A 27,862-nucleotide genomic window follows, 5' to 3' on the forward strand; every position below is an offset into this window, starting at 1 on the left:
GAAACTGTTTTTTCCCCCTTAATAAAACTAATTAAAAACTTTATCACTTTTCTGTCATTCCTACAGTTACACAAGCACTATTACTGCAAACTGTCATAAGCACTATCACACAATGTCCTTATTCATGAGAGAAAGAGAGAGAGAGAGAGAGAGAGAGAGAGAGAGAGAGAGAGAGAGAGAGAGAGAGAGAGAGAGAGAGAGCCTATATTAGATCTTATTGAATCATATAAGCTCATATTATATTTTATTGTCACACTTTAATGAGTAAATTAATTTATTTAATGGACAAATTAAACAAAAACGTGTAAGTGCTTTTATTTGTACACATAGCATTGAAACGATGGGAGTGTGTTGTGGTTGCTTCCTCGCAGCCTGCAGATCGAGGCGGGGCATGGGGGTGGGGCTGCACGTGTCACCCCGCCTACAACGCTTGTCATTGGTTAGTGGCAAAGTATGACGTCGATCGAGGCGGTGTTGCAGCTGGGGCGGGAATGCACGACTCGTCCCGCCCGCGATTCTTCTCATTGGTTAGTGGCGTCAAGTCGTGACGTCGATTCTAGCAGGTTTTCATTTCCGCTGTTTATCACTGCATGAGAAGGGACGAGCTACGCAATTTGTGTAATTACAATTTTTAATTCTAAAGTGGCGTGTGGAGCGTTGTTAAAAGGAAATGTGAAAAAAATGTATTGTGTAACTTTACTCACTCAACCATATCACACAAATAATCAGGGTTGCGTTTCCAAAAAGCATCGTAGCCTGAGTGTGTGTGTGTGTGTGTGTGTGTGTGTGTGTGTGTGTGTGTGTGTGTGTGTGTGTGTGTGTGTGTGTGTGTGTGTGTGTGTGTGTGTGTGTGTGTGTGTGTGTGTGTGTGTTAAAATAAGCCCCAAAAGAAATACAGTAGTAAAACTGAACCAGGAGAAGAGCTATAGGACAAGTTTATTTTAACAATATACAAAATTATATTGTAGGACTTTTTTCCATGAATAAAATGATTTTGTTGTGATCTATAAATTGCAGTTGTCTTCTTTCGGTGTATATATTGTGACTTCTCAACAGATTATGAAACCAGGGGAGCATGACATTTTTTCCCCTTGATCCTCAGCATGGCAAAACATTCAGTCAGGAAGAAAGAATACATGCTTATCTACAGGTTTTATAGTGCACTGTTCAGAGCCCAACATGCACTGCAGCTTGAAGATTTTAATTGATTGTCACCATTGTTGAGATTCATACATTGATTCTTGATGTCTGTGTATATCTAAGCAATACCATAGATTAAAATCCTGCATATTATTCGAATACCACAACGGTGTTGTAACTCATGCTGTATAATCACATGGCAACTATTATGAATAAAACAAAACTATTAACACAGTATCACAATAACCAGAGTATTAGACTCCGAATGAGATCAGTGATTTAGCCACACGTTGTCATTAACAATATATAAATAGCCAACATCACCAGATATTCTCTTGGATTCCCTTGAAATAACAAATGTGCTTTATAAACACACAGTTAAAGGAGACAGAGAAAAACTAAAGCTAAACAAATTAAGGGTCAAGAGCCCAACTAAAGCAGACACTCATCTCCAGTATGGTGACTTCCATACTATGAAACTATTATTTTCATTAAAACAGAAATTACAGAAATAAAGTCAGTCTGGTTAGTAATGCATGAAGCACATAATGCTGTTTGTGAAGTTGTTTAATCCTCATCTACTGATATCTTCAGAGATTTAATGTCTTCTTTCATCTTCAGTTGATTTCATCTAAGGCTGTGGCTGAAGTCAGTTGTAGTTCTTGTGTTTCTCTTTCCGTCAGTGATTCTGCTCATTATCATCAGGTGTTCATCATTACTCTCAATCATCACTCAATTATCTCATTAACTTGAACACTGCTTCAATGGTACTTTATCTCAGTAGTGTGCACTAGGCTGTGTTAATTTATCATGGGCATTTTTCTGTGTACCATTACATAAAACTTACCTATTTCATTTACGTTTGACTGACAAATATGAATCACATTAAGTTTATTTGTTTGTTTATGTTAAAACTATGTAGTCCAAATGGATGGAAAATTGTAATGTAATTCAAATACATAAAACTTGTATTTAGACCAAAATATTTTTTTGAGTGTGGGAAGTTCTGGTTCTGCCCCACATTTCAGTTCTCTTGTATTGTTTTGTTTGATGCAGTGCACTTGCCTAACTGTTTTTAAAGTTATGGTCTTTGTTTTGTCATCACAGAAACATTGCACAAATCATATCTCCTGGGCCTTGGCATGAATACTGTGTCAATGATATTACGGTACCAATATTCATTTGAATAAGTAACTGTACAATCATTGGAAATTGTTTAACTTTTTTCAAGCTAGTTTGACTGTGCATGTCAACATCAACAGGCCCTTCTTCCACAACATCTCAGCAACAGCTGTGGTGTTTTTGTCCCGATGGCAAGTTTATAAAGCTGATGTTTTGCTAGATGTTTATCAAGTACATGTCTGAGCAAATGTATTTGTAATGTTTACCGGAATACTGTCATATTCCATTCAAGCAAGGATTAATACTTTTAGAAATACTTTGCAGTTATCCATGGATATCTTGGAGATGATACTCCTAGAAGTGCTACAGGGTGGAGATACTGCCTACATGAATCTGTCTCTTACTTGCAGTTGCTTTAGTGCAGTTGTAAAAAAGGCCCTGTTCAGACAGAAGGCACACTATGCATGGCTTGACAGAAAGTTTGTTAAAGTTTAAATGTGTGCAATGAAGGATGCATAAGGCCTAATGGGTATAAGGTTGGCTTTAAGTAATCTTGCTTTTTGCATTTTCTAAAGCAGTACCATGGCTAACATTATCTTAGATCTGCATATGAAAGAGTTTTCTTTGTGTGTTTTTGGCTACAGGTGTTGTGAACTGGGGGAAGTGGAGTGAAATATCCAAGGCTGAATTGCGGGTGCCTTTTGAAATTAAAGTGTGCAAAACATGTAAAACTTTTTTTCAAATCCTGCTCAGGTTTTTACGGAAATGGGAAGTGTGGTTGCCTGAGAGGATTCTACGACAGTATAGAGGACCCAGACTGCTGTTTCATGTGCCAGTGCTAGAGTGTCAGGGAAAGTGTGTAAAGGAAGAATTAATGATTAAAGGTGATTGAAAGGAGGAACGTGTGTAAAGGATATATATGTGCAGAGAGAGAGAGAGAGAGAGAGAGAGAGAGAGAGAGAGAGAGAGAGAGAGAGAGATGTACAAAAAGATATGTGTATGTATAGATGTACAAATTTCACCTTTCTTTAGGCTATCAGAACTAATTAAACTTAACAGTGAACTATTTGTCTTGGCATTTTATTCATATATATATATATATATATATATATATATATATATATATATATATATATATATATATATATATATATATATATATATATATATATATATATATATGATATAATATATATATATATATATATATATATATATATATATATATATATATATATATATATATATATATATATATATATATATGAATAAATATATATATATATATATATATGTTATAATATATATATATATATATATATATATATATATATATATATATATATATATATATATATATATATATTATAACATATATATATATATATATATATATATATATATATATATATATATATATATATATATATTTATTCATATATATATATATATTTATTCATATATATATATATATATATATATATATATATATATATATATATATATATATATATATATATATATATATATATATATATATATATATATATATATATATATATATATATATATTTATTTATTTATTCATATATATATAGGCTATACAAACCATGTTGGTATTTTTTTTTTTTTTTTTTCGAACTCGGGAGTTCGTTCTCCGGAATTGAACTTGGCGAGCCTGAATTAATTACCACGGACGCAAGTCAGAAGTTCGCGTAGGCCTACTTGGTGAAACTTATATTTTAAGCTACAATAAAACGAAAGATGTCATAAAACACCACTGCCTCTTTTCATTTTTTTTTTTTACAAAAAAATCTTAAACATATTAGCCACACAAATGTCGTTCAGGCAGCTACAATGATTATCTTATATATTTATAACAAAACGAAGTATAAAACACAACCCTGCCTCTTTTCGTTTAGATTAAAAAAATTTTTAGGCCTATATTAAACATTAATATGTGGTTTAGGTAAGGTGACCAGATTTCTGAAATGGAAAGATTTCATTTCAACAGGACATTTCCTATGTGAGTGGTCAAAATATCACTAAAATCTCATTTGTTGTTATCTTTTAATTAAAAAACGGGACAATATATTTTTTTATGTTTTTGTTTGTTTATTTTATGTTGTTGTTGTTGTGGGCTCTCTATATTATTATTAACATTAATAATTATTATGATTTAGTTTGATTATTAGGATTTTTGTGGATTTAATACAATTCAACGCACCCGCAAGATTTTTTTTAAAACAGTTAATAGTTGCCATTGTAAATAACAAGCAGTTCAAAACAATATTATAACATGACTTAACAAAAACACATTACAAAAATAAAACATAAATATGATCAATAAAACTATTTAACAAATATTTTAACATATTATAATTGTATTTAATATTTTAATTTTCACTTTTTTTCATTTTAACTTTATACTAGGCTACTATATAAGTAATAAATAAATAAAAAATGTTTTTTTACTTCAAATGTTTTATTAGGCTTGTGCTTAAAAATAACTAATAAAGACCATCCTAAATTGGTCTTGTTTTGCTTTTTAGGCTTATTTTAAGCAGAAATTATGTGTATTCTGGATGTGTTGCAAGTGACAAAACAATGCCGTTCCCCGTTGAGACTCTGTTATAAAGCACATGCAAACAGTATTACTTTAATTGATTATAATGTCGCTCTGCTCTCGGTTACGTTCTTAGTAGTAGAGGCTCGCGCACAACCAAGTTCAGCTTATCATGCGGGGGTGTTGGGGGGCATTACCATTTACTGATCGTTGCGTCCGTTGGTGCGAGATGCATTCTGGGATACCGGTTTATCTGAAGTCTCCTCTCGATGCATCCTCGATAAAAGGGGCGGATCAAGGACACATCCGGGGATTTGAACTGTACTTGTCTATGGCTAGATGTGAACTTTGAATTGGAACAGTACTTGGGCAGCGACTGATGACGTTTCACAAGTCCACGAGAACACAAGTAGGCCTACAGACAAGTTTGCATATTGAGAAATGGCCATGGCAATAGTCTGAGGTGGAGTGCCCTCTGATGGACTACACGGGCACTCTCACTGGTTATTGTGAAAGGGGTCATGAACTGGCTTTTTTTTTTTTTATTGTACTGTTGTCAGAGGTTAACTTATTGCGTTTGCGTGGTTTTTACATTCAAAAACATCATAATGAATAAATAATAGGCTTTTTTCTGACCTGCTTTTGAGGCTGTCTTAAGACACGCTCAGTTTTGATGGGCGTGCCGCACTGAAGAATTGGAAGTAAACGCCCACGGCTAGGATTGGATAAGATTTGCATATTTAATAAGCTTCTGCTCCCCCTGACGCGTCGTTGCAGCCCTACACTACACTCACACATCATAGCCGGGCACATTCTGAGATCGATCGTTTGCTGGGCCTGGTGTCAATAAAAGCTTTTCTTTGACTAACAAGGAAGTTTTCTGCTCTGAAACTTACAGGATATTCTTATATTACCATGACCTTTTATATATCAAAAGCTCAAGGGAAAGTTTTCTCAATTCATCACCCCTTTAATGATTCCTGGAATAGCTATTAAATATCCATATCACAATTGACGTAACGTCATTAGTGTAATATTGTGTCTTTTTTAATAACTGTGTGCATTTTCACAAGACCATGGATGAAATGCAGTAGTTTTTTTTCTTTCATCATTCCATGTTTCTTTTGCAGACTGACAACATGGCCAAGCATGTGGCTGTGATTGGAGCAGGCAGCTCTGGGCTGACCTCCATCAAATGCTGTCTGGATGAAGGGTTGGAGCCAGTGTGTTTTGAGAGCAGTGATGATATTGGAGGACTCTGGAGGTTTAAGGTTGAAATTAAACTCAATTTTTAGCATTTAATGTCTGAAATTTAAACAGCTCAACAATAAAGGTGAAGTGTGTCATTTCTATGCCATCTGCAGTTCCACAAGATAATTGACAATCATTTTTAGCACACTGTAATCTTCAAACCTGTCCTGGAGGCCCCCCAGCCCTGCACATTTTGTGCGTCTCCCTCATTTAACACACCTGGGGTCCGTTCTTCGTATGTCGCTAACAATAGGTTACTGTCGTAACCCTGTGTAGTAAAGCTTGTTTGTACGGGAAGAAGGAGGCGGGAACCGGCGAACAATAAACAAAGTTTTAATCAAACAAACAAAATAATAATTGCGGCGGCAGCCCCTCGCGGTCGACTGCCGCCTACATACAACAAACACAAATTAAAAAAATAAAATAAAAGCTGCAGCCCCTCACGGACAACTGCAGCATACACAAAACAGAACATAAATAAAACTCAACATAAAATCCAGGCCTGGTCCTCTCTCGTCCCTCACTGTCGTCGCTCCTCCTTTATACTCCCTCACTCCTCCGCAAGGGCCGAGATCGCTGCGGCTCGCAGCTGGCGCTCATCCTCTCTGATGAGCGCCGCCTCGTCCCGCCCTCACGGTCCCTCGGCCTCGCTGCTCGCCACATACCCCCAACGCCCTTCCCAGGCCGGGAGGCACTCCCGAGTCTGCGCTCTACTCTCCCCCCCTCCCCCTCCCCGGGGGGGGGGCCGATCACGGCGGCCGCGGGACCTGGGGGTAAGAACAGCGAGGTGAGAGAACGGAGCGGGGAGCATGAGGAGCGACAGAGACGAGAGAGTGGAGAGAGGAGAAAAGAAAAAAAAAAAATTCTGGTCCGGTTCCCAGACACACTGCCACTCGGTCCTCAGCCAGCCGAGAGGCTCTTCTTCGCGGTGCCATGCGGTGGCACTGGACGCTCGGTGGACGGCCCGAGACTCCTCCGCCCCCTGGCGGCCGGCGGTGGCTCCTCCTTCTGAGGGCGGCCGGAAGCGAGTCCCCATCCCGCGCTCCCTGCTCCTCCCCTATGCGGCGGACGACAGCAGGCTCCGGCTCCAGGCAAGCGCTGGGGACTCCTTCGCCCCCTCGCGGACGCAAGCCACCCCACCTCGACCCAGGGGCGCGGCAGCGAGCTCTCCGTCCCACCGATCTTCATCCGCTCCAGCACCACCGCTTCGGGCAGCCGCTCGCGGACTTCTCTCCTCCGCGCTGCCCGAACTCCGCGGCACCGCGATCCCCCTCAGCTGCGAGGGCTCCTCGACAGCATGTCCCTCCTTCCTCCCGGGCTTCAGCACCACTGTAGTAAACGTATGTTTGTATGGGAAGAAGGAGGCGGGAACCGGCGAACATTCAACAAGTTTTAATAAAAAACAAACACAAAATAAAATGGCGGCGGCAGCCCCTCGCGGTCGACTGCCGCCTACACACAAACACAAAATGAAAATAATAAGCTGCAGCCCCTCACGGTCGACTGCAGCAACACATAACAAAACGTAAATAAAATACAACATAAAGTCCAGGCCTGGTCCTCTCTCGTCCCTCACTGTCGTCGCTCCTCCTTTATACTCCCTCACTCCTCCGCAAGGGCCGAGATCGCTGCGGCTCGCAGCTGGCGCTCATCCTCTCTGATGAGCGCCGCCTCGTCCCGCCCTCACGGTCCCTCGGCCTCGCTGCTCGCCACACCCTGGTTCTCTGAAACATCGAGTGGAGAGATCCACCTATGGGAAGGGCATCCGTACCTGACCTCTGCAGAAGCATCCAATTGCACCAAGTCTGACAAGACAGGCAGGAGCGCGCAGCCAATGCCCAGTAAGGCCCTACCCCTTACCTACGGGCATATATAGCCTGCATGCGCATGCGCCTGCATGCGCCTGTCCGAATCTCATCCAAATCATGTCTACTTTCTGAGGATGGAGGCGCCAATCTCCAAAGAGCGGGTTCCCCCTCGATAGAAGATCCGCGCCTCTGTTCAGAAACCCTGGAACATGAGTCGCGCGTAACGACAGGGAAAATCGACTGCTCCATACCAAAAGCTTGTAAGCTAGAGCATGGAGTTTCGATGAGCGCACGGCGCCTTGACGATTGATATAAGCCACTGCCGTGGTATTGTCTCAGCGTACGAGCACATGATGTCCCTGCAGATGGGGCAGAAAATGATTCAGAGCCTTCCAAATAGTCAGAAGCTCTAAATTATTTATGTACTCTGAACGTAGTTTGCTTGGCCACAAACCGTTCACAGTTCTGCCCTCTTGGGTGGCACCCCAGCCTGTTAAGGACGCATCCGTCGTCACAACTTTCCGCAACATAACCGTCCCCAGAGGGGCGCCCTGTGCGTAAAAGTCCACGCTCTTCCAGTGGCGCAGAGCTGCAGCACAGGTGCGCGTCACTGTTACAAAGCGGCAAAGATCGTGTAACGGGCTGAAATGTAGTGACAAAACCCACTTCATGAACGCCCTCATTCTCTGGAGTCCTAGTGGCAAAACCTGGATAGATGAAGCCATAAGACCCTGTAGCCTGAGACATGTTCGATATTGCACCCTCGCCCCTTCTCTGAACTGCGACAGACAGTTCATCAGAGAGAGAACGCGCTCCTGTGAGAGACGCGCTCGCATGGAGACTGAGTTCAGCTCCATGCCCTGGAATATCACATTCTGGCTGGGTGTAAAATTGCTTCTGTTCACATTCACCCTGAAGCCCAGAGATGTAATGTGCACGAGCATGCGGCAGGTGTCCTGCAACACCTTTCCCCTCGAATCGGCTATGATTAGCCAATCGTCTATGTATGTCAGGATCCGTAGACTGGACATTCTAAGGGGAGTCAAGCCCGCTTCCGCACACAGACAGAAGCTGTGAGGGCTTTGACTCATCGCAAACGGCAGGATCGTGAATTCGTAACAAATGCAATGCCTTGATAGGCGAAACGTAGAGACTTCCTGTGCGGTGGATAAATGCTTATGTGGAAAAAAGCATCTTTCAGATCGACCGATGTGAACTAGTTGTTCCGTTTTATGGCGCGGGCGAGCGAACCATGAGTTAACATTCTGAAATTGTATTTCCTCAAATGTCTGTTCAACACCCTGAGCTCCAGAATAGGACGGAGGGAACCGTCCTTCTTTGGAACCAGGAAATAACGAGAATAAAAACCCTGGTTTATCAGATTGGGGGGTACCACCTGTATCGCACCTTTGCTCAGCAGAGAGGAGATTTCCTCTTTCAGAATGCACGCCGTGTTTTCCCCTGTGTGAGAAAAACGAACGCTGCTGAAAAGTGGGGGTTTCATTGCAAACTGCAGACGATAACCCTGCAATATTGTACGTAATACCCATTCGGTTGGTTCTGCAGCTCGCAAAGCCGACACACGGGCTCGCGAGCGTGCGTGCCCACTCGTGCCTTGCTGGCTTCGTGTTTGCCCAGCTGGCTTATTTGTGATGCAATGACACCCTCTAGTGGAGAAACTAGGGATGGCATGCGTGGGTTCAGAGAGCTGTCCACTCATTGCAGAGAAAAGTGCTTCCCCTGCAGAGAGAGGGTATCTCTCTGTAACAAATTCATATGATTCGTCTGATTTAACGTGTTTTTTGTGTTTATTTGTGTGTTTTGTTTTCGGGAAAACACTGGGGCCGAAGCCTTTATTAACTGGGTGAGGGGGACACAATGAGTGCGGTGTGGTAACACTGCTTGGGTACATTTCCTCACAACAGACCCCCTGAACGGGGGGAAACACACATCGTCCACTGAACACATGGGCTGGGCAGCCACGGGAGGGGGGCACCCTCCAGAAAAGACCCTCCGTCTTTTGAACAGGGGTTCTGGGGCAGGAAGAGGGTCCAAAGAGCTCGTCACTCGAGAACGTGGACCCAGAGCCAAACATCAGGCCGGCCGCTTGTGTTTGGGGTCGGTGGGGGTTGAACTCGGGGGTTTTCCCGCAGCGGCAGGAGAAGGTTTCCTCCAGGGCTTAGCAGATGGTGGGTTGCTCTGCCGTGGCGGGGGATTGGTGCGGGTCCTTTCCTTGCTTTGATGAAAGGCCTGTCCTGGGGCCGGGGGGTTAGGAAACCGTGCAGGGGGAACCTGGCATGGGGCGGCCTTCCTGGGAAGGCACAACTTAAAGGCCTCGTCCTCCTTCCTCTTGTCGTCACACCGTTGTTGCATCAGTGCGACGGTGGGGCCAAAGAGAGCCCAGCCGGGCTCTACCGGGGCGCCTGCGACACATATTTTTTCGCTATCCGGGAGGCCCGAGAGGTTGAGCCAGAGCACGCGCTCTCCTACTCCGGAAAGCGTCATGGAGCGCCCGCAGGCTTGGACGGCCTGACGAGCGTTACGGAGAACAAGATCGTTAACCGTGATGATCTCCTTCCATAGTGCAGGCGAAGGAGATCCCTTGTCCAGCTGTTGGCCCAGGTCGTCCAGAATCTCCGCCTGGTAAGCGGAGAGGAGGGAGTAGACATTCAGGGCCCTCACAGCCAAGGCAGAGGATTTATAAGCCGCCTGGTGCACTGAAGCGGAAAAACGGTCCATCTTGTTAGGAAGGGCCGGTTTAGGGGGGGCGAGGAGTCCTCCTTGGACTGGGTTGAGGTGCCTGGCGATGGAGGGCTCAATAGCGGGCAGTTCGCCCATGCCGAGAGCCGCCATATCCTTAACCTCCAGATCCGCGAGACCGTGTTTAAAGTCAAGCGGGTCGCTCCAGTAGTGCCTCATGTGCTTAGTGCACGCTGGAAGAACGGGAAAAAGTTGTTTCCTCGGGCCAGGGGGAGCTCCCAGCACTTTCCCGTCATAGATATCCCTCTCCTGGTCGGTGGTGCTCTGTGGAGCCGGCCACTCGATGTTGAGTGCTCGCTCACACACATCCAGGAGGATGGACTGAGGCAAGGCCGCGGGGGCGCAGGCCTGGGGAATACCAGAGGGCGGGATGGCCTCCTCGTCCTCTGAGACCCCGAGAATGGCGAGCGGGAGGTTGCCCGCGAAGATGTCCTCTTCAGGGAACTCAGGATTGGGCTGGTCAGCCCAGATAAAAGCAGTCGCGCCCCGGGGGGTCCCCGGTAGCGCGCTGCCGTCACCGTGTTCCACATCTGACTCTGCACACTCGAGATCGCCGCACTGGGTAGCGGCAACTTTAAGACGGCGTCGCAGGAGTTTCTTTGGCAGCACTAGGCAGTGACTGCAGTTCTCCGGGTTCTCTAAGGCCTCTTGCGCGTGCTTGAGGCCCAAGCAAACCACGCAGTATTGGTGAAGATCCTTAGCGGTGATGAGCGCACCACAAGCGGCCGGGCAGGCCCGTGATGCGCTACTGCCGGCAGAAGCAGAGTTAGAGAGTGACATACCAGTGAAAAACTCAGAAAAGTCAGTGGCGGCAGCCGTGGAACAGGAAGACGAGTGAGAGCGCGGGCGGCTCCGAGAGCAGACACAGCAAACTAGCAGAAATAGGAACTGTCACGCCTGGCAGAGGCTGATCCGAGGATATTTCCTCCTGCAGACAAAAAGTGAGCAGCGCAAATTCGACCGAGCTGTGTACACGCAGAGATCGCGAGAAGCGAATGTCAACTGATGTACAGTAGCGCATGCAGGCTATATATGCCCGTAGGTAAGGGGTGGGGCCTTACTGGGCATTGGCTGCGCGCTCCTGCCTGTCTTGTCAGACTTGGTGCAATTGGATGCTTCTGCAGAGGTCAGGTACGGATGCCCTTCCCATAGGTGGATCTCAAACATGAGATGATGAAAGAGAACTCAGTTAGCTGGATTTGATTGTTGATGATTTGGCATGATCATGGATTGTTTGGTTCTTCGAAGCTCATCCTGGACTTGCTGTCATAGCAACAGGTTCGTAAGCTTAAACCTGCTCGCAAGCACAGGATTAGATTGCATCTTTTTAAGCGGCGTTGATGCTTAAAATGTGTCCCAACCACTGCTTCTTTATTACAAGAGTTCATTACTGAACCAGGGGGAATACTAATTGTAAAGAGCACGTATCATGGAATTTTGAAATTTACCTTTCATGTAGCGTGTAACATAGATCTAAGTGAACAAAAACATCCTGCATAGCTTGAAATATGACAGTGCACCGTATATATAGTTATTTTCTTTCAAAAGTAAGAGTCGACTCTGAGTCATTTTTAAGAATTGTTAGAAGACCGAAGCTTTTTCTCTGACTAGATGACGTCAACTTGTCAAGTTATTTGAATACGATACGCCCACTTATTGCGCTCCAAGACGCCAGTGAAAACTAGAAAACATCATGGCGACGAGACGCTGTGTTCTGAAGTGCTTTTTTCATCTGCCCAAGGATGAGCATTTGAAGACTAAGTGGCTTGAAGACAAACCATACATCGTCGCGATTGAGTGTTTATTAGTCTTCAAATGTATGTTTCGCGATCTCAGGAAGCTTTTATTATGGACTTTTATTATGGCACATGGTATCTTCTTCGTCTGTCTGTACCATATATGGATTACATGTGCACAGAGCGCCCTCCGGCTGCCAGTATGAATTGAAAACAACACATAAGAGAATCAATCGCTCATGATTAGGCTAAATCTGCGCATTTTGAGGAAGTATTGAATAAAAAATACTCCTCTGTTTAGAAATTTGACACAGACATATGAGAATCAATCAATATGTCTCCTCATCTGCACACTTTTGAACTAAAAGCCCTGAGGGATGTTGATTTGTCGCGAGTCTTCGTGAGGAGAATAGAGGAGTTTTTTTATGAATGAGATCAGCTGAGGCTCATATTACAATCAAACAGTACCGACGCGGTTTTCATATTCATAACTCCTGACACATGTTAACAAATTACTGTCACTATAAGACTTTGATGGGCGTTCCGTTTCCGAAAATATCTTCACAGACTATACCAATCACAACTGACTGGGTCATCGGACCAATCACCGCAGATTAGCGTCAAGTAAAGGCGGGAAAAGTGAATTTTTTTTGAAAAGTGAATCACTAAAGGAATCATTTGAGAATCGCTGTCAAAACAGGTAAAAATAAATGCATATTATAAGAAAACTAAAGTCTTTTTTGTCATTGCATGCATGCAAAACTGTTGTTGGGGACTTCTAAAACAATATTTGGAACATTTTAAATGTCATGATAGGTGCTCTTTAAATAATAATAATATAAAAATGTATTTGAAAATAATATTATAATGTTGTGTATAATACTATAATAATAATAATAATAATAATAATAATAATAATAATAATAATAATAATTATAATTTAACTCAATATTTTAATAATTCACACAGCAACTTGATTGAGAGATTTTTTTTTGATAAAATAATTACTTTATAATGTTATTGGAGTCTTACACACATGCTGTACAGTTAATCTGAGCCGTGCATTAATTTGAGTGATGATTGATATTATGGGAGTGTCTTGGTGCGGCACAGGAGATGCAGAGAACTTGATCTTGACCCTTAAGAAACTTTAATTAATATTGTCATGGAACAAATCTGCTTTAATTAAAAATTAAATGAATGAATTACAACATTGAAATAAAAATGTAAAGGGTGTACAAATATAAAATCATGTATATAAATAATTGGGAATCATGTTTTAAAAAAACAAATGTATCATTTATCTATTATAACTTTTATGTTGGTTTTGTCGTTTGGCCGTTTCCTTATAAAGGTCCAGAATTTTTTTGCCAGGTGGCTTTTTTAATTAAATGATGTCATCAGAGGTGTCAGTAACAAAGTACAAATAGCTACTTCATTACCTTACTCAAGTAGTATTTTGGGTATCTACTTAACTGGAGTTATTATTTTTCAGCCGACTTTTTACTTCTACTCCTTACATTTTCATGCAATTATCTGTACTTTCTACTCCTTACATTTTCATGCAATTATCTGTACTTTCTACTCCTTATATTTTAAAAATAGCCTCGTTACTTGTTTTCATTCCGGCTTGTCATCTTTCCAAAAAAAGCCTATCCAGATAAATCGCCCCATCCGGATAGAGTGAACAGCATTTATTTGAAATTTCTTTGTGACATTAGATGTCTTTACTGTCACTTTAATCAATGCAATCTTATTGAGAAAAGTCTGACTGATCCAAAACATTGGAATGGAAGTGCATATTCAATAATTAATATATTTATTGTTATTATGAATTGTTATTATACCACTTTATATTATACCATTGTTATTATACTGCCATTGGTCAACAAACAGATAGCCCCACCTCAAACTCTATTTTAAAAAGTCGTTTTTGTTTACACTTTTGGGAGCAATAATCCTTCAAATTACTTATAGTTATGCATATAAAGATGGGATATAAGACAGTATTTTTACATTAAACAACTACACACTTCACCTTTAATTAAAAATGTCAGGTTTTTTTGTGTGTCCCCCTGTTCATCCACAGGACAAACCTGAGGCAGGAAATTCCAGTATTTATCGTTCTGTCATAGTGAACACCTCTAAAGAGATGATGTGCTATAGTGATTTCCCTATGCCGGATCATTACCCAAACTTCATGCACAACACTCTGATCATGCAGTACTACAAACTCTATGCTGAGCACTTCAATCTGCTCAAGCACATTCACTTTCAGGTAATTAACACAATGACATCACATCCGCTGAGATTTCACCAAGAAAGATGTTTCTTGATAAGATATGTTTCCATCCACATTGGTCCTGGAATAACATTCATTTCAACCTAACAGATTTTAGGGTTAGGAGTGTTTGTTTGACAAAGATGTTCTCACATTATTGCAAATGTGTGTTTATAAGAATCATTCCTTTTATAAAGATGACATGTACCATTTAATCTCTTTGTGGTTTTGTGTGTTTCAGACCACAGTTCGCAGTGTGAGGCAGAGGCCTGATTTCTCTGATTCAGGGCAGTGGGAGGTGGTGACCGTAGACAGAGATGGACAAGAGGAGAAACATGTGTTTGACGGGGTGCTTGTGTGTGCGGGACTCTACACACAACCCATCAAACCCGTCTCAGACTTCCCAGGTGATCTGTTCATTTGATTACAGAATGTTATGTAAATTGCTTTACTCTGCAGCATTCAGCACTGTGTGTAATACTAATTCCCTTTATGTCTCTATACAAAAAGCACCAATATATTTGTTGACACTTTATTTAAATTCTACTAAATATAAGTAACTTTGCACATACATGTAAACTATCAGTCATTAAAGTTATTCAACTGTCTGCTTAATATCTGTTGATAATTTTGCTAATAAGGTACTTATCTGCTAATATTCTGATGCTCCCCCAACAGACATTGTACTGATCATAAGTAACTTTTCAACTACATCTCAACTTACTAACCCAAACCCTAACACCTAAGCCTAACCTAACACAGTCTACTAATACTCTTACAAGAGTTAGTGGACATGTAGTTGCAAAGTTACTTATAGTTAGTATGTCTAAAGTGGACCATCAAAATAAGTTTAACCATATATGGTATAACATTTACTGTAATTTTGTCTACTACAGGCATCAATACATTCCCAGGGACAGTAATTCACAGTTCTGAATATAAGGACCCTGATCCTTACTTTGGGAAGAGAGTTGTGATTGTTGGGATTGGGAATTCTGGTGGAGACATTGCCGTGGAGCTTAGCCGAGTGTGTGAGAAGGTGTCTAATACATTTTGTAATATATATTTTTTTACTGATATTTTCTCTAGTTTTAGATTCTCAGCAAGGTCAAAAACAGCATACACTTTAGGGGTGTGCCATATCATACCATCCACGATAATACCGGTATACATTTTTACATGATAAAAAAGTGTCATATCGCGATATCAATGATATAACGACGTGATGGCATATGGCGCATTTACGTTCCCTAGCACACACAACAACATCTGTCAGAGTATACACGAAGAGCATTATGTCAGCCTCCGATAACAACTTAGTACCTAAAAAGGGAGCTACTTGTTTACAAGAGGTAAGCCCTCTTGACAACTGACTAAACATTGACAACTTAAAGCTGCTATTGATGTTTGCAGTGCAATATTTGACCGGAAGGGTAACATTGACAGTTATTTTCGTCAGTTACGGCTCGTTAGATCCAGCATTCTGCCTTCTTTGAATCAGACACAGAGATAAAGTAGTGCGTAAGATTACTTTTATTTGAATGAATTATAGCATTTATTTGGATTAATGAGAGTGAGTGAGTGTGTGAGTGAGAGTGAGAGTGAGAGTAAGAGAGAGAGTGTGTGTGTGAGAGAGAGAGAGAGAGAGAGAGAGAGAGAGAGAGAGAGAGAGAGAGAGAGTGAGAGTGTGTGTGTGAGAGAGAAAGAGAGAGAGAGAGAGAGAGAGAGAGAGAGAGAGAGAGAGAGAGAGAGAGAGAGAGAGAGAGAGAGATTCGTACCTGTTTAGCGTCTCTCTTAACGAAGATGTGGGTTTATTACTGAAAAATAGCGATGTAACCCCATCATTGCTGAGAAATATAATGTAGTGATCCAGTATAAAATAGTATAAAATAGTAACTATCCAGTAACTATTTTATTGCTAAAAGTCGCGGGGCGGCGTTAATAACAAGTTTCTGTGCTCATGAATGTGCAGCGCGATCTCTGCTCTCTGAATGCGAGTGACGCGTGTGTGTGTGTGTGCGCACGCTTCAATAGTCTCGTTTACATCAGGGCCGTGCAGAGAGTTCTTCAGGGGCAGGGGCTCAAATGTAAAAAAGGGGCAATATATATATATATATATATATATATATATATATATATATATATATATATATATATATATATATATATATATATATATATATATATATATCCTTATGCTCATCAAGCCTAAATTTATTTAATCAAAAATACAGAAAAAACAGTAGCCTATTATTGTGAAATATTATTACATTATGTTCTTTTTAACTTTTTATTAATCCAACAATCTTGAAAAAAGTATCACAGTTTCCATCATTGACATTAAATCCTCATATTAGAATGATTTCTGAATGATCATGTGACACTATGCTGAAAATCCAGCTGTGATCACAAAAATAAATTATATTTTAAATTATTTTAAAATAGAAAACCATTATTTTAATATATTTCACAATATTGCTGTTTTTTTATCAAATAAATGCAGGCTTGAAGAACATAAGAGACTTCATAATGCAGCATAATATTCAAAAATGTTAACGTTAATATAATAAAGTCCTTTCACGTAACCATTTCGCCAGCCTACACTTCACATAAAGGCCTGTAGGTGCCGGTGGCACTTGGGTTTTGTTAACTTTGATAGTTTCATGAAATAGTAAACGGTGTATCAATATAGGCTACATAAATACAAGTGAATTTAACACTACTTACCATTAATGCGACTTTTGCTGCTGCATGGTTTTGTGCAGGGATTTGTTTGTTGTCAGTTAAAATCCATTTTGTCAGTGATGCAATTAATAAAATGAGACAAACCGCAGGAAATCGTTCCACAAACGTTAGTTCGTCTGTCCATGTCATTTTTAACCGATTTATGAATAAGAACAGAAAATTACCGCTCCACTTCACATCGCCCAATGGAATTTGAACTTGCTTTGCCAGATCACGATTGGTTGGTGTATTATACACTAACAAACGGGCATTGGTGATTGTGTAATACTTTAAAATATATAATATATAGATGTGTAATTAAATCAACACATTAGCTCTGATTATGGATGAAAAAAAAAATATTGGTTTACTTTTTCCCCGTAAGGCCACACACTCTCTGAAAGGACCATATTTGGCTCGAGAGCCGTTTCCGAACAGTGGAAAATCAGCTGTCAATCAAAACGCACGCAACCCATAGCAACGCGTTATAGCAACGCCTCAACAGAAATGGTCCGACTTTTGAGCCGTCCTTTACTATTGTATACATTGTCATGTTATAATAATCACATTTATTTAGTTTTATTGACCACGATATTATCATTGATATTTGTCTGAGAGGGGCACTTTTGATTCATTTTGAAAAAGGGCAGGGGCTCGAGCACCCAAAGCCCCCCCCCTCTGCACGTGCCTGGTTTACATGCACACTTTTATGTCATTCCGATTAAAATCATTCCGATTGAACGATTCTGTGAACAGTTTACACGAGACGTTATCTAAACCGATCTGGTGTTGCTGTAAGAAACACCTCAGAAAAATAAATTCTTCTGTCAGGCGCAGTTGAAGTAGAAAGTACCTGGGACAAACGCTGTCATATGAGATGGCATAGCCAGGCTATGTCTGTGTCATTATTCCAACATTTATCTGCATAACTTGTAACTGCGTTACAAAATAAAAAGTTTTACACTTCAGAAATTAGTGTATCCTTATGAAAGCAGTGTTTATATGCAGCATTTTAATTCGGACTTTCAGACTTTTAAACCGATTACAGTGCTCTGTGTAAACACACCTGAAATGAAAACAGTGCATTAATATAGAACGAGGATTCATCTGACTTGGAACTACCTGTGCATTAAACGATTTTATTGCACACTTCCAGCCAATCAGAATCAAATATTCAGACAGACCATGGCATAAATTACATTATTGTTAAACTAAAATGTTATGTTATGGTTTTGTTTGCACTAATAAATGCTGCTGCAAGCTGCAATAACCAATAAAACTTTGTTCCATACATTTTTTTCCTATATCTTCATAAATATTGTTATCGCAAATATTCTTGAAATATTGTGATATAATTTTGAGGCTATATCGCCCACCCCTAATACACTTACATATTATTAATATTATGAATTAAGAATTTCAAATGAGTAACTGTAACATTTGAGCAGGGATGACGCTAAATGAGATCAAATTGCAGCAAGGACATTTATTGAAGACATAAACAAAGTAAATCCAAAGACAACGGCAGAGAAACCACGACACGAACACACATACTGGGATACAGGATACAAGGATAGATGAACAGCATACAGATACATCGACCAACAAAGAACAACTGAAGCTATTAACTATTAATTGAAATGCGTAAATCTTGGGGGAAAAAAGGCTCAAGATTTTTTGAGTGTATGGAGGGGGTGCATCCCACTAAAATGTGTTATTTTTATGACCCAATGGACTCTTTTCACATTCAATACTAAATATTCTTGCAATGTTACAACAGTAAATGAAAAAAGAAAAATTGAGAGAGAGTGATGGATTAATAAATAAGGTATATAACCAAACACTACTAAACAATTTAATTTCAAAATCAGGATATATTTCATTTCCTCAAACCCCTTGATTTGGATTGATTACATTTATCAATATAAAAATAAGACTAATGACTAACTTAATAAGCAAATTAGCTATTTTAACGTGCGGGAGCAAGAGAAAGCAGGCAGAGGCGAGGATCTAACTGCAAGGTTTTTTTAAGGGTTACTTCAGTGATTAGCATTAAGCTTTGTATCAGTAGAAACCCGGTAGTATATTCGAATTATCGTACTTTCCCCCCTCATGTCCCCCTGAGATGAGAGAATTATGCAGTTTATTTCTGGAAAAATAAATTTGGCCAGAGGCTATAGACTACAGCCAGTAGTAGGAGCTAGTTCTGCATGTTTTCAACCCGCCCATAGGGGTGGGATCTCACTCACAGAGCGTAAATGCGCACGGCCGCTCGGCTCGGGCATTCATAACGGGGTGATGCGGAGCAAAGTGAGTGTTTCAACTTTTCAATGAATTCCTATGAAAGTTTAGTTTCCATATAGAAGCTTTAGCATGATCTGAAAACGCGCCAGACTGGACACGCTTCATGAATGACTGCCGCGCTTACCTCAACGGAGAGTCAGCTCTTCGCTCTCATGATGAATGAAATCTGACTCCTGTTGCGTTTGCGCCGTGACTTTCGTTTGGCTCACTAACACTTTATTTAAAACACACGTTCAGTTTTTAATTGTAGTGTCTATTCTCTAATTGAACAAAATAATTTTGTTACTATATGAAAATCAAAACGACGGTGGGGGCGGTGCCATGGTGGGCAAGTGATAACCAGTAGCCGTGGCTTTGGGAGTGGCCTCGTAGGGCAGCGAAGCAAGTGCATTCTGTGAGTTGTTGTCTTTTATCCACATGAGACAAAAATACATTTTCTGTCTTTTCTCAGTCTAGAAGGCACCAAATTCAAAAATAATTTCACATTTCTACTACATAAACGACCCAGTTTAAATACACATTCATCTTCCCAGTGCTGAAGTACCTCTTTAATGAAAGTTACAAAAAATAATAATAACCTGGAACACTGGGGAACAAAGGAACAGAAACAGAAGCAAACAGGCAATCATTACAATCAACAACTGAAAAAGCAACACAAGAGCTATGGAGCTCCTCGGACTGGGAATTATGAAATTTTATGCCAACACTATCAATGCCTAAATTAATCTGCAGTGGTCAGGTGTAACAGTGGCTGCATCTAAAAACTTAGGCAGCTGACTTGTTGTCTCGCTGACCGCACAGGGTTGTGGTATATCAAAGGCAGCGAACGATACATCTTTGCTGCCTTCAGATATCAATCAGATGAAGGTATCCTAGGAGACAGGAAATTAAGCTAACATTGGATTCGGACGTGCCTTGGTGCCTTCAGATGCAGCCAGTTTCTTGGCCTGTTAGCCCATTGGCTCTGCGCTCCCTCCACTCCACCATCTTCCAGCCCTTGGACTCCTCCGGGCTCCCTCGTCCCTCCAGATCAGCCTTAGTCAATTGTCAATCAGCTTCCGCCACAGACTTCCGGGTCTAAAGCTGCACTTCAACCCTCCACCCCATTGGCTCCGCCGGGGCTTCTCCGTCACCCTCCCACCGGTCTGCGGAGCCCCGTCTCCACCTCACTCCTGCCAGCAGCTTCACCTTGGGCTACCGGGCTGAGGATGTCGCCCTAGCCTCTCTGCTCCATTGGATACTCTACGCACCCGGGTTCTTGGCATTGGCACCATGGTGTCTATCTCAACCAACTCCTCCTCTTCCCTGACCATCAACAGCTCCTCACCCTCCTCCAAAGACCCCACCCTCTCTCCCTCCCTCCTGTAATGGTTACAGAGTAAGGGCTCGCCTTTGGGAAGGTGGGAGGTACTATAATGGTTTCATTCTGTTTTGGGGTTTTTTTCCGGCGAGATTCATTGTACCCCTTTTTTTGCTTTAAAAGTTTATATTAAATGTAATAATTCTGGAGAAAAAGCCAATCGCAGTACAGTTATGTAAATACATATTAAATAATGAATACTACTGTTCAAAGAAGAAGATTTAGAGAAGTTTTAAAGAAGAAATGAAATATTTATCAAAAGTAACATAGAATTTTATGTTGTTACAAAAAATATCTATTTTAAATATATGCTGTTATACTTTATATTCATCAAGAATCCTGAAACAAATGTTACAGGATGTTTCTACAAAATATTGAGCAGCACAACTGTTTTCAACATTAATCATAAGAAATGTTTATTGAGCAGCAAATCAGCATATTAGAATGATTTCTGAAGGATCGTGTGACTGAAGAATACATTAAACAGAAAAGTTATTTTCAAGTGTAATATTTGTTTACAATATTACTGTTTTACATTATATTTGATCAAATAAATGCAGCCTTGGTGAGCTCTTTAAAAAAATCCTACCAACTCCTGACATTTGAATGGTAGTATGTAAATAATGTACATTAAGTCTCTAGATCTCTACCCCTGCTAAATCAATCTTTTAACTCTGTGAAAAGGGTCATACGATCATTACAATTCTCCCAATTCTGAATATGTTTCTTGGTTCTCATTACTTTTCTGTTATTTCTATAAGTTCAAAGTTCTGGTCTATCCACTAATTCAGTTTTCCTTTCTCACCCTACTTTGGTCTCCTCAGACGTTCCTGAGTACTCGTAAAGGGGCGTGGATCGTAGGTCGCATGGACAGTAAAGGGCTTCCTCTAGACATGACGATGGTTAGACGAGTTCGAGATCTGATTTACTGCCTCCTGCCTAGATCTCTACTCAACTGGATTGGCGAGAGAAGCCTCAATCAGAGATACGACCACAAGCTGTATGGACTACAACCTATACACAGGTGAAAGGCCAAAACTTTGCTATCGTTGGTAATAAAATTAAAGCCCTGTGAGTTTATTTAAAAACTACTTCATCATTCACAGTGACCTTTGCCCATATTTTGTGATTCTAGAATCCTTGACCAGCATGCTACTATCAACGATGACCTCCCAGGTCGCATTCTGGTAGGAGAACTGGTGATGAAACCAAAAATGCAGAAGTTCCAAGGCTCGACACTTGTCTTCGATGATGGGACGGTTGAAGAGAAGATTGATGCAGTGATCTTATGCACAGGATATGATTATACATTTCCCTTCCTCCCTGCCTCCTTAAACTCTGGTGCTGATGGAGATCTGAAACTCTACAAAAGAATCTTTCCTCCATCTCTAGAGCGTCCAACACTGGCCATCATAGGCCTGCTGCAGACCGGAGGGCCGATCATGCCAGCTGTAGAACTGCAGGCTCGCTGGGCCACCAGAGTCATCGCAGGTATTGAGCAAACATGACAAGTCATGAAAAATTACAATAACGAATGTTATTAGAATGTAAAAGCCCTTTCACACCAAAAGTGAAATGAATAAACTTCTGTTGAAGGAAATGCAGATTCCTGCACTGTGTGCAGCTCAAACAAACCTTTCAGCTGTGCCACCATTTCTTACTTTTGTTGATTTCTCTCAACATAGGGACAGGAGAGGTTTCATTCAAACAATGGAGAAGTAACTTGCATTACATATTTGAAAAAAGTAACTCAGATATTTTGTTGTGAATTTAAAAGTAATGCATTACTTTACTAGTTACTTGAAAAAAGTAACAAGTTAGCCTACAAGTAAAACTCGTGTTACATGTAATGCATTAGCCCCAACATTTATTTTTATCAATGCAGCTTCTTTCCAGAGGCTTAGTGACTAATCTCTCCTTATATTTACACTTATTATCTCATGCTGCTTTGTCATAATGTTGCTCTGGTTTAATATGCTAATATGATGCGCTGCTTTTTAAAGACGTATTGCTTAGTTATTTATTAAAGGCACAATATGTAAGAATTTTGGATTAAAATATCCAAAAACCACTATAACAATGTTATATATTGTGTCGACTTGTGTACTTGCATTATCCCAGATGTTTCCAAGAATATTTAAATCCAGAGAAATAAGCTATTTTAATCAGGGCACGGAACGTGTCCGTGCGTCGTCCATGCGTTGCCTATCAGCGACGTCATAACTGCCTTGCTTACGGTTTCTGATTTTATTATGTAGAAACCATGGAAACACTAAAGACGCTTTAATATATTATATGTTTTATTAGACAAGGGAACAACTGTTTGGATATATTTATAGACAGAAAACGAATTAATAACTAAAACACGTTTAGTCTCATTGTTTGAATCTTAATTTCTTGATTTTACTCAACTAAATGTTTTCACCATGCCTCAGAGAAAAACACTATTTTGTAAAGTGGCTAACATAGCATAATCAGATGCAGCTTAATTTTTAGTAACAGTAATATAGCATTTTCTCCATTATACAATGTTTTGCATGCCATGTAGCAACACAAGCCATCTAGCACTCATTAATATGTTCGATTCTAATTTCGATCTAGCTTACTGCAGTGTTGGGAAGGTTACTTTGGAAATATAATATGTTACAGATTACATTGTTACCCTTTTTAAAATGTAATAAGTAGTGTAACTATTTCAATTACTTTATTAAAGTAATGTAACATTACATTTGATAACTTTTTGATTACGTTTCTAATTTCCTGCACTGAAACACATTTTTATCACTTGCCATGGTTGTAGCCTAAAGCGTTCTAGTGGCAATGTGGATTGATGTAATTGGCAGACGTGGTGTGCTGCAAATTCAAACAAGAACCAATCAAAAGCACCAGAATAGCATTGCTTTACTAAATAAATGGCCTTTAAATGGCAGGAGGCATTGTGCACATCAAAAACGGGCAAAGCAAAAAATTAATATTATTCAACATATCCTAGCTTTTTACAGAAAATATTCAGATGTAACCCTCTTGGTAATTGTAAACATTTTCAGAACTAGCTGTAATTTAATTACACATTTTTCTCAGTAACTGTAAATTATGTTACATTTATTTTGTAATTAAATTACGTAATCTACACTGTAAAAAAAAAAAATCAGTTCTCCAACTGCAAATGTTCTAGTAACCGATCACATCTAAATTTTTTAGTTGGCCAAATTGAATTTCTGTGAATTAAATTGCATTCAACTGAAATTTAGATGTGATCTGTCACTAGAAAATTTTCAATTGGAGACCTGATTTCTTTTTACTGTGTAGTTATATGTAACTAGTTACTCCCCAAAAGTTACTCCCCAACACTTGCAGTGTGCAACCATAGACATAGATAAAAATATATATATGGCCCTAGTGTCCGTGACAACACCCGTAGGTTTCTGAAGAGCATTTTTGAAGCCTAAAGTCGGCCGTTGCCATCTTGGCAGCGTGTCATTCCCAGATATCTGAAAATGGGCAAAGAGGCGGGACGTGGGTTGAGCTGAGGTGGCTGGTTGCTGAAACCATGCCCGCCTACCTCGACCATAGTGGCAACCAATCTGTCACTCAAGTGACCACGCCCTTAATTATGCAGAATTTTAAGGCTTAATATAATTTAAACAGACGAGTTATTGAAAAAAAAAAAAAATGTCACCCCTCACGGTTGTCATGAATGGCAAAATTGGCTATATAGACCAAAACCACTTTTTGTACCAGACTGTAAACACTTTTTCTGCTGTAAAGTTGGGCATTTTAACATGGGGGAGATACAAATTTGACTCCCTTTTGGAGCCTGTCTCTAACGGCCAGTCGATGAATTTCAGTTTTACTTCTGTGTTGGCTTCAAGAGAGACCGCGGGAGGTTGCCACCTGTGTGCAACAAGTGTCTCATAGCAGCCGCCAAGCGAACAAACAGAGTAACGTTATAACATCATTTTCAGCAAACTCAAATGTATCTAATATGATCAACAGTGCGGTGTTACCCCACAAATAACAGGGAAACAAGTGGATGTGGCGAGCCGGCGACTGTGGTATAATAAAAGTTCTGCTGCTGTTGAGCCGTGTGTCATGCTCATCTCTCGTTAGCAATCGCTCCAGCAGCCTCGTTCAGCTCACACAGCATTCAGCCCTGCTCTGCTTCATACTACAGTAACGTTAATAATCTCATCCATGAACATGATTTCTGCCCGAGTCCCGTCCCGATTCTTTTCCACCGGCTGTGGGGTGAAGACGACAACTCCCAAGATTCGGCACTCAATCTCGGCGTCATCAAGCTACGCCTTTGTTTTAAATAGGCGACCTCTAGCAGCAAAAAACTACATATTATATGTATGTTTGTATATTATCTATTTTATTTATAGTTGTAACATACGTTCCACTGGAGGCAAAGTATTCAGAACCCATATGCAGTTTATTCACAAAATCCAAAACATAAAACAAAGACTTGGCAAAACAACAAACAAAACTTGGCTTGACAATAAACTTGGCTTGATTAAACAAAACAGACTTGACACTCACCACCAACGGGTTACAACGTCAATACAAGACCCAGACACATGACAAACATGAGGGCTTAAATACACATGGACAAATGACTAGACAAGTGACACCTGTGAACAGTGATCAGAAAATGAAGCAATGACAGGACAAGACACAAGATCACATGAGGGCATGGGAGTCACATGAAAAGACCAGAAAGTGCATGACAAACTGAGAAACATAACAGTGAACATGATAAACTAATGCTGCGTTCCAGGCAGGTTTTTGAGCCCGTAAATTACAACTTCAAACCACGACTCACGACTTTGTAGTGTTCCAGGTGTAGCAATTATGGCCGCAGACATATAGATGAATTAATCTTCCAAATGATTCGATCAAATTAACATCCTTTTCACAAAAGCCCAATTCAGCTCCAGACTCCAGGAAATTGACCATCGATCACGAGAGAGATGGAGGCTCGATTCTGCCCGGAGCTACTAGTTTAGTTAATAATTACTCGATTTCCTATGGACTTGTGACAAAAGCCTAGACAAAAGAGGACAGAGGACGCGTTGTGGTCACAAGACAAAGAAACAACCAGACCTCTGTCTTTACAATGACCGGTAAATGAACTCCACGACACAGCTAAAACTCCAAGCAAGCTCACAGAAACTGTTAGCTTATGGAGTACATCAAATAACTGATTATTGGACTTTCATTCAAATAGCCTTCGACATAGCTTGTTATGGTGTTTACAACTAATACACGTTAGTTAGACTATTAGGCATGTATATTACTCCCAATTCATGCAATTATGTAACTATTGAATGAGTGGATGAAAATGTATCATGTTTGATACTGGTGTGTTCGTATGGGTATAATCCAACAGATGAGCTGAATTAAATCTTTATAGAATTGATCATGTCCTTATAGAAAGAAATTAGGTCTAAATTTACTCTCTGCTTAAGAGCAGGAAACTAAATTCTATAGTTAACCCAATTTTGTGGGAGGGGTGGAGACACAGTCACCCCTGAAGCCTAATTGGCCAGAACCCATCCAGGGGATGGGCAAATGTTTGAGTTTAATCTCAGAACACGAACGAAAAGTTCAGTTCTGTACAGTTCAGACCAGTTCAGTGCAGAGTTCAGTTTTCACGTCACAACCAGTTCGGTTCGAGCTGGTTCGCGGCCTGTTCGCAGTTCAGAGATGAGCTAAGTCCTAGCAGTTTGACCAGAGTGAGTTCTGAACGGAGAGCTCCCAGGAGACGATCTGACGATCGTGACAGACCAATACAGAGAAAATGGGTTAACAACGATTTCATTCAGGCCATCTGCTTTTCTCTCACTTTCCTTTCTTTTACTTAAAGTTTATTTTATTTCCGTTAAGTCTCGGGTTCTGTTAAGTTTCGCCGCAAAAGTTACTCAACGAGTCTCCAAAAGCGTGCTTCAACTTCAAACAACGACCACAGACTTCCATCCAGCCACCAAACACGCCACGTGATTGGCTTCCCCAGACGTCGACCAGACCTTCAGCGAATCAAAGATCCGGGAAAACCCCTGTCCAGCCAGGAGAAGGGAATCCACCTTGTCAGACAACACACGACACAAACGCAAGTAATGCCTCTTGATTCCAAGCTGAACTGGTGCATTAGATCAAATGTAATAACCCTGCCTAAGAAACGATAGGAGGTTAAATTACTGATCAATGGTTCCCTTTCGTTCAGTCACTACGACGTAACGTTAGTGACTAACGAATGGGGGTTTCGCTTAGAAGCCTACCCTGAGGCGGAGTTACGTATGCAAATTCCGCATGCCCATGGCATTGGCACGCCATTGGGCGTTTTCTCAAAACTCGAAGTTGATAGGCTTCTAAGCGAAACCCCCATTCGTTAGTCACTAACGTTACGTCTCCGTTCCCTTCTTCAGGTCATGTTTCATAAATGCATAGATTGCTTAGGATTTCATAATTTCTCTCTCTTAGAACTTATTCTTTCCTCACCTTCTTCCTTTCTGCAACGTGTGAATGTGCGAGTGCGTGTGTTTATGTTAGATATTAGTTTGATGTGTTAGAGTAATCAATAAAGTTCTGTTTGTATTCAAAGATAACTGTTCTTGTGTTATGTGCTTATCAATTTATTGTCTTGAACTGCCGATCTAAGTTACCTGGCTGTTAAATAGTGTTTCACTATTGTTCGGATATTAATATCCGCTGCAGAGTTGATATTTGCGGCCCGTTCAAATGAACGCTGGAAGAGTCATTTGCTCGGCTGTAAAATTGACTCTCAAAATTCCCTATGAATTCATTAAT

General features: G+C 40.6%; 1 protein-coding gene and 1 long non-coding RNA gene across 2 annotated transcripts in view; one reads left to right on the plus strand and one right to left on the minus strand.

Moving 5' to 3' along the window:
- Positions 1–27,862, minus strand: part of LOC307135048 — a 910,342-nt gene that overhangs the window by 780,278 nt on the left and 102,202 nt on the right. The gene's annotated exons all lie outside the window — the stretch shown is intronic.
- The window catches only part of LOC307135047 (flavin-containing monooxygenase 5-like), a 36,069-nt gene that overhangs the window by 4,856 nt on the left and 3,351 nt on the right, over positions 1–27,862 (plus strand). Inside the window, exons 2-7 of the mRNA XM_079831203.1 lie at positions 5,959–6,099; positions 14,473–14,661; positions 14,906–15,071; positions 15,561–15,703; positions 21,877–22,076; positions 22,188–22,543. Coding sequence (XP_079687329.1) covers positions 5,968–6,099; positions 14,473–14,661; positions 14,906–15,071; positions 15,561–15,703; positions 21,877–22,076; positions 22,188–22,543 — 1,186 coding nt within the window. The 5' untranslated portion in view covers positions 5,959–5,967. The remainder of the gene's footprint in view (positions 1–5,958; positions 6,100–14,472; positions 14,662–14,905; positions 15,072–15,560; positions 15,704–21,876; positions 22,077–22,187; positions 22,544–27,862) is intronic.

Source organism: Gobio gobio (assembly GCF_949357685.1).
Source record: "Gobio gobio genome assembly, chromosome: 12".
In the NCBI taxonomy this organism is placed as follows: Eukaryota; Metazoa; Chordata; class Actinopteri; order Cypriniformes; family Gobionidae; genus Gobio; species Gobio gobio.